Source organism: Protopterus annectens, chromosome 3.part1, assembly GCF_019279795.1.
Source record: "Protopterus annectens isolate FY-2018-M chromosome 3.part1, PAN1.0, whole genome shotgun sequence".
Lineage (NCBI taxonomy): Eukaryota > Metazoa > Chordata > Ceratodontiformes > Protopteridae > Protopterus > Protopterus annectens.
Genome location: NC_056732.1, coordinates 1,243,463,236 through 1,243,479,536, shown reverse-complemented (window position 1 = coordinate 1,243,479,536; position 16,301 = coordinate 1,243,463,236). Strand labels below are relative to the sequence as shown.

The 16,301-nt window shown below is 37.7% G+C and overlaps 1 protein-coding gene across 1 annotated transcript in view; it reads left to right on the top strand.

Moving 5' to 3' along the window:
* Nucleotides 1-16,301, top strand: part of LRRC24 (leucine rich repeat containing 24) — a 4,153,240-nt gene that overhangs the window by 3,397,388 nt on the left and 739,551 nt on the right. The window contains exon 7 of the mRNA XM_044067308.1: nucleotides 11,642-11,920. Within this exon, the coding sequence (XP_043923243.1) occupies nucleotides 11,642-11,920 (279 nt within the window). The remainder of the gene's footprint in view (nucleotides 1-11,641; nucleotides 11,921-16,301) is intronic.

Below are 16,301 nucleotides of genomic sequence, written 5' to 3'. Positions count from 1 at the left end.
GACATCCAGACATGGGAAAATTTTACAATACAAAAAGTAAGAAAACAAAGAGGAAAAGTAGAAAAGAGGATTAGTAATGGAGAAGTTAAAGAAAGAGAAACTGAGGTTATGGATTACCTGTGAAGTGACGGATTTAGTGTCGAAAAACTTCTTCTTCTTCTTCTTTCGGCTACTCCTGTTAGGGGTCGCCACAGCGGATCATCTGTTTCCATTTCCTCCTGTCCTCTGCATCTTGCTCTGTCACACCAACCACCTGCATATCCTCTCTCACCACATCCATGAACCTTATCTTAGGCCTTCCTCTTTTCCTGTTACCTGGCAGCTAGATCCTTAGCATCTTTTTCCCAATATATTCTGCATCCCTCCTCAGCACATCTCCAAACCAATGTAATCTTGCCTCTCTGGCTTTGTCATCAAACCTTCCAACCTGGGCTGACCCTCTAATATACTTATTCCTAATCCTGTCCACCCTTGTCACACCCAGTGCAAATCTTAACATCTTTAACTCTGCTACGTCCAGCTCTGACTCCTGCCTTTTTGTCAGTGCCACTGTCTCCAACCCATATAACATATCTGGTCCAACTACCCTCTTGTAGACCTTCCCTTTCACTCTTACTGGTACACGTCTGTCACAAATCACTCCTGACACTCTTCTCCACTCACTCCATCCTGCCTGTACTCTGTTATTCACCTCTCTTCCACACTCACCATTACTCTGAATTGTTGATCCCAAGTATTTAAACTCATCCACCTTTGCCACCTCTACTCTCTGCATCCTCACCATTCCTCTATCCTCCCTCTCATTCACACACATATATTCTGTCTTAGTCCTGCTGACCTTCATTTCTCTTCTCTCTAGAGTATATCTCCACCTCTCCAGGGTCCCATCCACCTGTTCCCTACTCTCACTACAGATCACAATGTCATCTGCAAACATCATAGTCCGCGGGACTCCTGTCTGATCTCGTCTGTCAACCTGTCCATCACCATTGCAAATAAGAAAGGGCTCAGAGCTGATCCTTGATGTAATCCCACCTCCACCTTAAATGCATCCGTCACTCCCACCGCAGACCTCACCACTGTAACACTACCTTCGTACATATCCTGTACCACTCTTACATACTTTTCTGACACTCCTGACTTCTTCATACAATACCACAACTCCTCTCTAGGCACCCTGTCATATGCTTTCTCTAAGTCCACAAAGACACAATGCAACTCCTTTGGACCTTCTCTGTACATCTCCATCAACACTCTCAGAGCAAACATCACAACTGTAGTGCTCTTTCCTGGCATGAAACCATAATGCTGATCACTAATCATCACCTCCCTTCTTAACCTAGTTTCCACTACTCTTTTTCATAACTTCATGCTGTGACTGATCAGTTTAATCCCTCTGTAGTTACTATAGCTCTGCACATCACCCTTATTCTTAAAAAATCGGTACCAAAACACTTTTTCTCCATTCCTCAGGCATCCTCTCACTTTCCAAGATTTTATTAAACAATCTAGTTAAAAACTCCACTGCCATTTCACCTAAACACCTCTATGCTTCCACAGGTATGTCATCTGGACCAATAGCCTTTCCATTCTTCATCCTCTTCATAGCTATCCTTACTTCCTCCTTGCTAATCCACTGCACTTCATGATTCACTATCCGCACTTCATCCAACCTTCTCTCCCTCTCATTCTCTTCATTCATCAGCCCCTCAAAGTACTCTTTCCATCTGCTCAACACACTCTCCTTGCCTGTATGTTTCCCCTCATTATCTTTTATCACCCTTACCTGCTGCACATCTTTACCAGCTCAGTCCCCCCTGTCTAGCCAATTGGTACAGGTCCTTTTCTTCCTCCTTAGTGTCCATCCTTTCATACAACTCTTCATACACCTTATCCTTAACTTTCGCCACCTCTCTCTTTGCCATGCACCTCAACTCCTTATACTCCTGTCTACTTTCTTCATCTCTCTGACAATCCCACTTCTTCTTTGCCAACCTCTTTCTCTGTATACTCTCCTGTACTTCCTCATTCCACCACCAGGTCTCCTTGTCATCCTTCCTCTGTCCAGATGTCATCCCAAGCACCTTTTTAGCAGTCTCCCTTACTAGCTTTGCTGTAGTTACCCAGCTATTTGGTAACACTTCACTGCCACCCAGTGCCTGTCTTAACTCTTCCCTGAACTCCACCTCACAATTACCCTTTTTCAGTTTCCACCATTTAATCCTTTGCACTGCTCTCACACTCCTCCTTCTCCTCTTGATCACCGTCATCCTACAAACCACCATCCTATGCTGCCTAACTAACCTTTCCCCTGCCTCCACTTTACAATCTCCATTCTCCTTCAGACTGGCCCTTCTACATAAGATATAATCCACCTGTGTGCGTCTCCCTCCACTCTTGTATGTCACCCTATGCTCCTCCCTCTTATTAAAGTACATATTCACCACAGCCATGTCCATCCTAACTAACTCAGATAATATCACAGCAGGATAGAGCAATGGCTCCCCAAATTAAGGAGAAACCAGTGGAGTGGGAAACATCTGGTCAGTTGCCATATGAAGGTACTTTGGAGCCTTTTGTAGAAAGCCAGTTCAAATGTTCAGATGAAGTCGCCGCACAACAAAAGAAGGAACAGGAAACTGTGGCAACTCTGACACAGTCAATGTTGTGGAGTGATAAACCAGTGAGCTCCCATATGAAAGAGCAATGGATGACACAGGACGAAACTGAAGAGAATGTGGCACAGAAAGATGCTCTGGAACTTTCTATAGAATGCCTGCAGGAAATAGAGAACAAAGAATGTGCCCTCAGTTTAGAGGAAATGAGAAGAGTTGCTTGATTTAATAGAAATGGGCAGACATATTAAGATCAATGAAAGAAATAGACTTCAAAAAGTCAATAAAACCCAAAAAGTTAGAAGTTTGATAAAACAAATGAACCTAGTAATTTGGACTCCATAGCGATTCATGTGCTATAACAGAAGTAAATAAGAAATATTACTGTCCAGCTAAATTAATAACAGATAAAGTCTTACCACAAAAACATGAGGCAGTAAGGGAAAGGAAGGGGAGAAATTGAATGCCATCATGGAATTGTCGAATAGAGAAACCTATAAAGCAATTAAGACAAGAAGTGTCACTGTTTGGAGAATATAGAACAGGGAACAGATCAACAAAACTATGCAGAAGGATAGATGTCATAAAAGCAATGCGCAGTATCACAAGAGATCAGGATCTATTGTGCACTGTCATGAATAATAAACTAAAAATATCGGCACAGGAAGAAAAACTTAGAAGATAGGCAGATAAATATCAAGGAAAAGTACAAAATAAGCAATTTATTGATGACCCATAAAAGTTTTATAGAAAACTGAGAAACAAGGCAAAAGAAATTGAAACACCACCAAAAAAAGAAGAAACAAATATATTTTGGAGAAATATCTATGAAGATCGTGTGGAACATAACAAAGATGCTAAATGAATAGAAGCAGTGAAAGAAAGAATCAAAAGTTCAAATGTACAGAATATGAAATTGGATGAAGTAACAGCCAGAGAGAGATTCAAAAAAGTTAAGAAAATTTGAAAACCCAGGCCCAGATGCAGTACCTAACTTCTGGCTATAAGTATTAATATCTTTATGTGAAGATTTAGCCATGAGAATGAACTATTTATATACGCACCACAAACAGACACGAGCCTGGTTAACAACAGGAAAAACAATGCTCCTACTTACGAGTGAAACTGCAAGCTACCCTAAAAACTATACACCAATAACTTGCCTTCTGATGACATATAAACTTTATACTAGAACTGAACCTGACAGAGTTTATAGTCATTTAGAAGAAAACTCAATCATTACAATAGAACAAAAGTCATATGGAACAAAGGATCATTTGTTGTTAAAGTCATAATGGAGAACTGTAAATGGGAAAGAATCTAAGTACAGCATGGATGCTACAAAAAAGCATTTGACAGTATCCCGCATTCATAAAAGATAAAAGAGTACTTAAAAATGTATAAGATACACACTACACTGATTGATTACATTACAGTGACCATGAAACGGTGGCAAACAACTTTGCAGTTAAGCAATGATAAGGGCAAATTATTATTCTAGGGATAAAAATTCAAAAAGTAATATTCCAAGGTGACTCTCACCGCTGCTCTTTTGCCTTGCCCTTAACCCATTAAGCTCTACTTAACAGATTAGGTCATGGTTACAATTTAGCTTCTAGAAAACAACAAAGTGTAAAGACTTCCCATCTTATTTAAAATTGTATAGTTCATCAGATGAGGAACTGAAAGCACAATTTCAAGTGGCCAAAACTTTTTCAGATGATATAAGAATGTCATCTGGTCTTGATAAATGTGCAAAAGCAGCCTTTAAAACAGGAACACTGCAGCACCAAGAAAACATCAGTTTGGGACAGGAATGTGATATAAAAGAACTTGAGCAAGAGTGAGTGTATAAATATTTGGAAATTGATGAAGAATCAACAATGAAACATGAACAAATGTAAGTAAAACTTAAGGAATATTTTAGAAGACTAAATTAATACTGAACACAGCGTTGACATGCAGGAACAAAGTCCAAGCTATAAGCCAGTTTGTTCTTCCTGTCCTAACTTACAGTTTTGGAGTGATTGACTAGCCCCAAAATGTGTTGGATAGGTTGTACAGGAAAACAATAAGGATGCTTCATGTTCATCAAATGATTTATAAAAATTAGTGCATACCAAGATTATATATTCCCTGTTATGAAGGAGGTATGGGCCTCCTTGAAATTGATTACATGTATAGATCTATAATCGTGGGATTGCATACATATCTTCACACAACCCAAATTTAGTGAAAGTTTTGAAACATGAGAAGAATAAGTCTAAGATGACTTCCCTGCTTAGTTTAGTAGAAGCATATCGGTGTCAGGCGGGAATGGAAATTAAATCGAAAGTAAATAAAACTCAGGCAGCAACTGAATGTGCCAAAAAACAAAAGAATATAAAATAAAGGATCGGTTGAGAAGGCAAGAAATGGGCAAAATGCACAAATATAGCTGCAAGTATAGAAAACTCTTGGAACAACCACATGCTGATCAGGATCAAATGCAGGAATGGTTAAGGACAGGTGACTTTGAATCAAAAGATGAAATGTTAATATTGGCAGCCTAAGATAGTGGACTATGTACACAATGGTTTACAAAGTCCATTGAACATGTGAGAGAAACAGACAAATGTAGATTTTGTAAAACAGAATTTTAAACAGTCGCACATCTTGTTGCTGGTTGTGACATACTAATGGCAGAAGGACTGTATACTGAAAGGCATAATAATGTGGCAAGACTGTTGCACTGGGGATTGTGCAAACATTATAATACTGAAGTAACTGAAAAACACTGCAAATATGAGCCACAAAGCATTATAGAAAATGATGAAGTTTATATCACATGGGATCACCCATTATCAACAGTTCAAAAACTAGATGCGAGAAAACCAGATATAATAGTCTATGAAAAGAAGACAAAAGTAGCATTAATCACTGAAATTTCTACACCTAGTGAATACAGTGTCTTACATACAGAGAGACAAAAAGTCATAAAATACCAGAGTTTGCAGGCAGAAATGAGGAAAATGTGAAAGAAAGATACCTAGACACTTCCAGTAGTAGTAGGAGCAACTGTCTTATAAAAAAGAATTTACAATCATACTAACTTTTACATATAACTCTATACGAATTGCAGGAGTCATTACTGGGCACATTGCAGGTACTGCAAACAGCACTTCTCGCTGACATAAAAGATTGAAACAATACTAATTTCATGAACTTTAGCCATACTTTGGCTTAGGAATGGGGTCCATTCCCATCATGGTATTAGAAAACTGAAAGACTTGGAGAAATTAAAAATGACAAAATACCTGTGGTGTAATGACTTGAGTACATGTGATTTGGCAGATCCTAGCTCCAGATAAGCAAGCAGCAATTATCCTCTACTTGTTCAGGCATCAGAATATCGTACAATGGAGTCCCCTGTGACGAGAGTCCTGGGAAGTGTGTTTGCTTGCCCTAGGGGCCTAGTGTTTGGGGTATGACTGAGAGAGGCAGTAAGCATGATGTTAGCTGTTTTTTCTGCATGCTTTTGGGCTTGCTGAGGCATAGTTTTGACAATGGGTGATCTAGGCAATCTTTGTTGTTTAAGAAGATTGCTTTTAAGTGTTTCAGCATATGTTTGTGTGTGTTGTATACTATGTGAGATGGGTGTTGCATGCATGTTTTTGATGATCTGTTATCCACCTTTATGTGAGAGTTTAACCTACAGCGTCATTGTGAAACTACACCGCTAGCATACTGTGTCTGCTTCTTTAAGGATTAAGCAGTTGTCAGTAAACATGGGACAATTTCTACATTGTCTCAAGATGCCCCTATTCACCAAGCTGGCTACAGAGAAGTTAAGAAATTGCATATCCATATTGTCCAGCTCTTTGATTTGTGAGCTACAAGGTGGTGATGTATTGGTGTTAGAAGGCTTTAAAGGTGCTTTATTGGAGCAGATTATGCTAAACAGTAGTTATTTCTATTAACTTTAATATTTACAAGTACTGAATTCAACTAAACCTGTAGATATTGCCACTTGACTCCCAACTAGCTGCTCTAAGGTTGTTGGAGCACAAAGTATTTGCACTATATTGCAGCGTAACAGGGTACAGTTTTATGAGTCACCCTTTCTAAGTGTTTGCTACTGTACAGGGGCACTGCTAACCCATGTAAATCTGCAAAATTTATAGTAGCATAGAAAAAACAGAAAACTAACAAATGAACCCTCTGGCTAATAAAATGACTACGCAATGAGTCATTTTGTGTATTTCCCAACTAACCTAGACTAGGCAAACACCCCCTCCCAATAAGATAAATAAACTGAGACCTCCTAATGTAAAAACACAGTAGAAGAGACCTACAAGTACAATGCTACCTCCAACCACTTAAACAACTAGCCGTAAATCCCTTGCTGAAGGCAATCTGAAGACAGTCTTACAGCAGTAACAGTGACAGGAAGAGCATTTTCTTGTTCTCAGAAAGAAAGAAAAAATCAGTGAAATGCGCACACAAAAGCAGGAAACAGTAGTGATCCCTCAAAATAACAAGTGCAATTTGGCAATCAAAGGTTATTAACTTTGCCTCAATGGCACTGGATGAAAGTAAAACACTTCTTGAATGCAGGCTAGGACTCCATGCTTTGATGAGCTCCTGGAAAATGAGCAGGAGAGCCTTAGTACCAGTTGCACCACTGCAGCTAGACAGAGGCCTATGAATAGCTCAAGCATAATGCACAGCAAAAACCTGCAGAGAACAGTTTACTGTACATTATACTTGTTTTTAATTTAACCATTTGTACCATCAGTTGGATCCACTTAATATTTTATTAAATGATTTGAACAGCAGATAAGTGGAGAGCTGTTATTTCAACTGAAGCGGGAAAGAGAGGGTACTGTCTGGACTGCTTCCTGCAGCTATTTTTTCGTTTGTGCAGTTAGAAAAAATTCAAACCAAGGTAAAGCAGTATACAGAAATGAAGCAACATGTACACAATACAGCCAAAATTTCATTCATTAAAACAGCCATTAACTATACTGAAAAAGTGTCTTCAGTCCTTATCCACAAAGTATAATTAAAATAAAGAGTCTCAGGATACCCAGTTAGGAATCCTTTCTTGAAATTAGTGTTCGGACATAAATGCAGATCACAAGAAACCTGCAAGCAGTTTGATTGTGGATAGTGACACTTTGTTAATTTGTACATGTTAACCAGAGTGAGCACTGATCCAAATGGACCTTTTACAAAATCATTCTGGAAGCAATAATTGGTTAAGTAACTTAGAGTGAAGCAGAAGGCAAATGGAGGCTGAGAGAATCAAACATGGGACTACAGGAAGCTTCTCAAAAAAACAGTCTCAAAAACATTCATGATGATTTGTGTCATGTTAAAAATTTGTGCATTGTCATCTTTTGTGATATAGGCAGAAGCGTAATTAAAGATAGTTTCCAAAATGTCCTTCTTATGTCAAGTCCAGCTGTGACCCCACCTGCAGAGATATAAAGTAGAAATTCTGAATGGAGAACACACAACTGGTACATGCCATTATTATGAGAGCTGGTCCTTGCCTAAATATTTTCAAAAAATTATCACTAAAAAGACTGACACCATGAAAAAAAATGATTGCATTTTTTAAAATATGTGGCCTTACCTAATGTGATAAATGAAAGTCAGAACTGAACAGAAAATCTGAAATTGGTGTAAATTGTGAAATGTAATTCTAACTAATTACATAGTTACTGTGGCAATAAGTAATTTATATCATTCAAATATTATTCAGAGATACTTATTCTATGTCTAGTTAAGTAATTTCATTATTTTATTTTGTACAGTTATCTAATTATGCACCTTATTGTGTATTGTTAATGTACAGATTTTATAAGAAAACATATTTTTGCTTCAGCATATAGTTTTTGACTTTCTCTATTACATTCTTCACAGTTAGCAGAATTTTTTTAAACATTACATTTCTTACAGCAAAGAACCCTGTCTTGCCATTACCTTCCAGTAGCAATGAGCCAATCATATTGCCCTTCCTTGTTTCATGAATGATCAAACTGACAGTTTGCTTGCTGCAGTCCATTAAGACATGACACAGGGGCCAACAGCAAGGTAACTTGGCCATCATTAATGAGAAAGCACCCTTGGTAAGACTAATGAGGAGGCAGTGCTTCGGTGGCCTCAGGCAAAGACACTCTTCCTGCGGAAAATAGTTGGTTTGCTGATTCGTATTGCTTCCATCAATCTAAAGATGTGCATGCATACATAAACACAAACACACACACACACATACACACACACACACACACACACACACACACACACACACACACACACACACACACACACACACACACACACACACATGCACACACACAAACATACATGCATCCACAGATGTGTGCCCAAACATACACAGAGACAGACACATGCATACATACATGCCCATGTCCATAAATACACAAACACACATTCACACACAAGTGAACACATACAGACAAACACAAGCACACATACACACATATACACACATCCAGACATGCACAAATACAAGTGCAAGTAGTAGCATGCACATAAACATGGTGACACACAAGCACACAAATGTAAACATGTGAAAACATTATAATATATAGACTTACACACAAACACATACACATAATACATATATATATATATATATATATATATATATATATATATATATATATATATATATATATATATATATACATTATATATATATATATATAGAGAGAGAGATAAGTATAAGACACAATTCCCCACTGACTAGGTTGGGCAAAGATAGGGTGACAATGAGTTGTCTTTTGGGTACTAAAATTTCAGACATTTCAAGGGGCCCTTAGGCCCCTTTCACCAGACAAATATAATTATGACATAGTAGTGCATATTGGGGTAAATGACTTGAGGTGAAAAATCTTAAGGAAGATGCAAAGGGACATGTCTGAGCTTTCTATGCATGTCAGAAATGCAGGTAAGACCCTGATACTAAGTGCAGTCCTCACTTATCCTTGAATGATGCCTAGGTACAAAGAAAATATGATTGGCTTCAACAACTGTATAAATAATTGGTGTCATTCTAGGGGAGTCCAGTATATTCCAGAATAGAAAGTGATTTTTGACAGTCCTATATGTTTTCCAAAGGAAGATCTAAGTAGCAATTGTATCAGTATCAAAGCAGGATCAAATTATGATGACTCTACTCAATGCCAGAACTATAAACAATAAGCTGCCAAAGCCTGAGGCATTTCTGCATTTGGAAGGCATCTATGCACATGTAATCACTGAAAAATTGTTTAAATGCCCAGAAAGCCTTCCCTTCATATGAGGGTTTAGCACCTACCATGCCTTCAGACCTAATAGCAACAGTGGTACAGTATCCATAATTCTCAGAGACCATATCACATCTTTACAGATCCCCAGACACTCCCAAAAAGAACTTATCTAACTCCAAATCAAAGTAAAAAGATCAACTGTTTGTTTGTTGCCTGTTACAGGACATTTACAATGACTACAGACGTTCATGTCTAGTTCCTAAATATCATGGATGAATTCCCTAGAAATAAGAACTCCATCATTCTCCAGACATATCAAACAGCTGGAAAGACCCAGAGGTTCCTAGCAAAGAGAATAACAAACTTGAACTCGTCAAGCTACAAGAAAAGACTAGAAGCACTATCCTCCTTGCCTGCATCTTATAGGCTCCTTAAAGGAAACTTACGACTTGCCTTCAAAGCAATTAGAGACCAATTAAGCCGAAATCTCTTTTACCTTCACTAATCAAACAGTCCCAGTAAAAAATGCAATAAAGAATCTAAATCTGCTTCAGCAGATCAATAAAACATGGTGGAAAGACAGATTCTTCCCCTACAGATAAAGCAATGTGATATGCTGTCTTCTTTCCATTGGGACCTAGATAATTGGATGGGTGTTGATAAATTCACCCTATGTTTAACTGGCCTAGCCCTTCTTGAAAAGGGAGGCACACTCTAGGATGGGAAACAGCAAGAAGTAATACTTGCAATACTTGGTTGCATGACTCCTATATCCAATAGTTGCAGCAGGAAGCCAAAAATAATTTTATATTTTCAAAGTATATGGTGTAACTTGTTAACTTTTTGAAAACGAATGCGTGTGGTAGTAATCTGTTATTCTGAACAGCAAAGCAGAGGTCTTATAAGTTTATCTGCTGAGATGTAAGTTTGTTAGTCAAAGATGAATTCTTCAACACCTCTTGTAGAATGCCTGCATAACTGAAAAACTTTTCTTCTCGTACTACAGTATTTTGTTAACCAGCCTTGCTGCATTCAGGAATTAACTTTTTCTTGACCTGTTCTGGCAGTGGAATTTAAAAAAAATTAAGTTGTGGAGGACAGAAAGAAAACCCACAGCACTACAGCAAAGGAAACCCACAGCACTGCCTGCCACCCCCAACACACACACACACACACACACACACACACACACACACACACACACACACACACACACACACACACACACACACACACACATACACGCACACACACAACAATGCTTTGTTTTCACTGTTGGACAACAGCCAGTTCTCAGTGCTACAGATGTTAAATGACAGGGAGAATTAGCCAGTGATAAACAGTCTCATAACCCTGTTGATGGGACTATGACAAATATCTTGGAGTAAGGTTAGTTAGCAAATATTCCTAGTTAAGACCACTGTATGTATTTGGTCATCTAAGTAAAACTTGGGTGTGTGATAGACTGAAGTCTAAATTAGTGTTGGAATATGGAGGAGGTCATGTCTGAATGAACCAACCTACCCTTTTAACTAACAACTTCCATCCATTTCTTTGGCCATTTAAGAACAGATGCAGAACTGATTGATTGTTTACACATTTTTGTTTGTATCATAATGTAAAATTTAAAGCTCTGTGCAGGTAAGTCTTTTGTTTCATGGAGAACTACTTTGAAATCCTCACAAATTGTATTTTATCTGTAAAAAATATTATGACTTTGTTTTAAATAAAGTGGTAAGAATGTATACTTTTTTCTCCATCTAGACTGTATTCTTGCAAGATAATGCTATCATGCAAATTCGGCAGCAGGATGTGCCTTTCCTGTCACACTTGCAGTACCTCTATATTCAGAACAACAGCATTGTCACCATTGAGCCCGGTGCCTTTCGAAACCAGCATGGCCTACTGGAGCTGGCTCTGAACAGAAACCGCATCCACATCATCAGCAACTCTGTTTTCCAGGGCCTGGAGCATCTGAAGGTTCTGTATCTTTCAGGAAACCAAATCACCAAGCTAACAGATTTCACATTTTGTAAACTACAGGTAGGCTAAAAGCAAAACTGTACAATTTTCTGTTTGCATTACCTTTCCAGCAAGCAGCTAAGCTGCCCTCAGACTCTGCTTTTAAAGATGTGGTATAGAATTCATGTTATGATCCAGTAATGCCCAATAGTCTGAAAGAATTATTACCCCCCATTGCTATCTGGTACTATCTATATCAAGTAATATTGTCAGTAAAGCCACTGAGAAGAATGGGAACACTCCACAACGCTGTGCCTGAAGTATTTTAATTTTAGTCAAAACATAAAAAAAGTAAAAAATATGGAAACCAACTTGTAAAACCCTTATTTCATTAGGAACATAGGAGACTTAAGTTTGGTTTACTGCACACAATTGTCAATTAGTTGCTTTCCGCACTCTGTATCAGACAAAAAAATCACAATACGGCCATTGACAGATTTTATGTGTACATCTTACCAGGGCTTTCTTGAGCTACCTACTTTTAACTGTTCACCCATAGTTCACCACACAAGTTTAATATAGTCCTGCACTTGTAATTATTCATAAAGAGATAAACAAGGCAAACTATTGCACATTTGATTGTTAGAAAAACAAATTCAGAAATGTTAATTTTTATTCTGCTTTAAATGCAGTATCACAAGATATCAAGGTAAGTACACAATAGAAATGGAGCCAGAAAAAATGGGAAATAGGTTCAGTGTTTGCCATGTTAAAAAGCACATGTTCGCCACAGTTTATATGTGTTTGTGCTTATGTGCACATGTGATAGTTCTGCATCTGAGTGTGTGTGTGTGTGTGTGTGTGTGTGTGTGTGTGTGTGTGTGTGTGTGTGTGTGTGTGTGTGTGTGTGTGTGTGTGTGTGAAAATGCTCTCAATGACACAAAGTACAACCCAGCATAACAGAAAGAAACAACTATTGGATGGTATAAAAAAAAAACATAAACAAGTTCCACTGTTGTGTTAGCAAGTATTGCTCCTTTGGCCCTGAGTGGACAAGCAGTCCCCTTTATTAATAAAGCATAATCATCCACTGTAATTCATCAGAGCATGTTCAAGTGTTTGGAAATGGAATTGAAATATTATTTGCAAGGGTCTTCAGAAAATTGGCAGCAAAATCCATTAAATCAATGCCAAGTCTGTTCAGTTGTTGACTTAAAATGACATATGGTCATGGCTAAAAAGGATACACATGCAGTCTGTGACAAAACAAGAAATATTGAAATGCATTAGCATTAGACGCCTGCTAAGATAAAATGCACTATAGGTTATAAATGTGTTATATACTATAATTAGTATTTTAACTGACACATTCAATATTCCTTTTATGTGGCTTTGTGTGCTGCCAGTCAGATCAGAAAATAATGTTTAAATACCTGTTGTTAAAAAACTTATCATGGCCACTGAAAAATGCAATAATGCAGTGAAAACATAATAGTTATAGTAGGATTTAACACTGACAACTGTCAGAGGCATGAAAAATTGTTTCTGTTTACAAAAGTAGACACTATTCCAATTAAATTTTATTGAATCAAGACACTTCATTGGCTGGGAAAAATCCAGTCACAAATTTGTTGTTAATTGGATGGTTGTTTTTTTTTTTTTGGCGGTCTTATTCAGGGTTTTAAATGGTTGGAATTTTTGCAATGTTTATTTGCTGACGAAGTTCCAGTTTATAAAGGAACAAAATAACTTAATTCAAGTCTTTTGTCTGTGTTCTATTTCTTGGTCAGCAGTCTTTCCTTGTTATTTTGACCAGGTTGTTCAAGTCAATATTCAATATTTTTAACTGCACTAGGCAGAGGTCAAATAACAATAGAGTTGTGTTAATCATCATGTAAGCTTAAGATGAAAATTTCTAATGCCTTGTATGTGGTATGGTTTTGGAATTATTAATGCAAATATGAACAAATAATATTTGAAGTCTTGAGATGTCAGGCTGCAACTATAGAAATATTTGGAGGTGTCATTGTACTGATGTCAGAACCATGCACTTATTAACAACATAAAATATGTAGCTTAATTTTAAAGGTGTCAGTAGTGTCACTGTTTTTGATTTAATTCAGAATCCATTCCACAGTTATACAACCCTGTCTAAGAATCAGTTAGTAGTATAAAGACTGTGCCTGAAATTTTTCAGTAAAGTGTTTTCTTTATGAAGTGGGTGGTCACAGCCTTAAACATTCCTAAAATAATTTGTCATTACAAAAATTGTAAGTCAAAATAAGGACCCCTACAGTGTGTCTATAAAATAGTGAAGACAGATTTAGAGTTCAAATCCTTGCAGACTACAATAATGTATTTTGATTGTTAATTGTTTGGTTATATTTTTTGTGTAATTTCTCAAGTAAATTACTCAAGGATTAATCTGAAGATACCAAAAAGGATGGGTATATTCAAGCTTTGAATAAATCGTACTTGTGAGAAGTGCAATCAATAGCTTTTCATTTTGGGATTTTATAAATTATTTCATGGACTCAACATTTTTGAGATCCTGTTGCTTAATCTGGCACTGTTTGACAGTGGACACCCTTTTTAAGTGAATGTCATTAAGTTAATAATATTGATAGAAAAAGGAGGGGGAAATAACCATATAAAAAGGTGAAGAGAATAACAACTATCCACTAAAGTACTAAAAGTCTTGTTTTTTTGTTTTGTCTATATTGATTGAGGTGGTTTTATTATGTCACCATTTAGTTAGAGCAGACACAGCTGTTTAAAAATTATCTAATATAATATTATACACTGCTTATCATATTCCATAGTTTGAGGTCATCTTAGCAGTTATTGTAAATTATACCATGACCGCCGAAAAACGTGCACGCTGATTGGCCAGCGTGCCCGTTGTAAATCGAGTTATACTAATGGAAAAAGGTCCGGTCGCCCGGACTTTTTTCCATTAGTATAACTGATTTAAAACACTGTCTCGCTATGTTAAATGGGTTTAACATGCGAAACAGTTTAAAATAAGCATCGGAGATCTCCGTTGCTTATTTTAAAGTTGTCATATAAACCCATTTAACATAGCGAGACAGTGTTTTAAAAAAAAGCAACCGAGAAAGCAAGATCTCTGTTGCTTTTTTTTAGTGTTTCGCTATGTTAAATGAGTTTAACTCATAACTGCTAAGATGACATCTCACGCAAATGCTGGTTTTGTATGCTGTGCTGTCCCAACCTATGAGTACTTACGGGCTGTGCAAACGTGAATAATTTTAGATAGTTTGGCTAGCTTTTAAAGTGACTGCTGTTGACTTTGTTGCTAACTTAGGAGTGAATGCGTTTAGTTATTAGGTTTGCCTTACATTGGGACTGCTCCTATCCTAGTCCTCACACCTATTGCTTTCACATATCATATTTCTGTATACGCAATAGCGTTCCGTGTTATGACTTGCTATTTACACCATCTACACCTCCTAAAGAGACTGGAAAGTGTTTCAATTTAATTGTTTATGTTAACGTGAATGCGTTCACTGCATTACTCTGGTATGTGTGGTGATTTGCTGTAACACTAGGCTCTATATATTATTAGCTATACAGTTATTTATTTGAAATGTACTTTTCACCATTAATATGTACATCCTAAAGAGTTATATCAACTATGTGTAACGTTGCTTTGCTTACCAGTTGCATAACCTGTCTTTTATTGCATTTTGACTCTGAATTGTAACCCTGTATGTTAATATTGTACTCTAACATTATCTTTTGTCCTCTCTCCTCCTCTAACAGCTATCCCTCCATGACCCTGTGTCTTTGCCTGGGTTGTATCCTCTAATTTCACTATTAGGGTGTTCCCCACAGAATACCCTTGGACTCGGTCAGGACATTGTCTTCTTCTACCACCCTCTACCACCAGAAAAAGAGAGTATGTCTACCTAGTCATGCTATATTACGTTTTAACTAAATGTTCCTGCTAAACTTTCAGACTGCCACTAGCTAAGCAGCCAGCAGCTACCCCTCCTTACTCCTTCATTTCCCTCACAGTCTCCTCGGATGGCCACATAGGCTATCCTCTCTCCCATCTAGTACAGCTCCACGCCTGGTAGCTCCCTTGTTTGCTTACTGCACTACTACTTTGTCCACTAGATGTTATACTTTTCTCATCCCTATTTGGGATATTAGTACTGACTTCTGCCTTACACTTTTATTCTCCCTCCTTATACTAATCCTTTTCCTCCTTTACCTCTCTGTCTCATCCTCTCCCGAGGATACTTTCTCTGCCTTGATTCCCCTTCCTTCCCTGATACTTTTCCACTCTCCTCTGGTCTACTTTGTGTGCCCGCTGCTCCCCACCCTACCCCCATATCCCACCCACCCCAGGGTCCTACATTTATATTTCTACAAGTCACACCTCCTACTACTGCTATCCTATCCAATTCACAGTCTCATAGATTGTGTAACTTCCTTC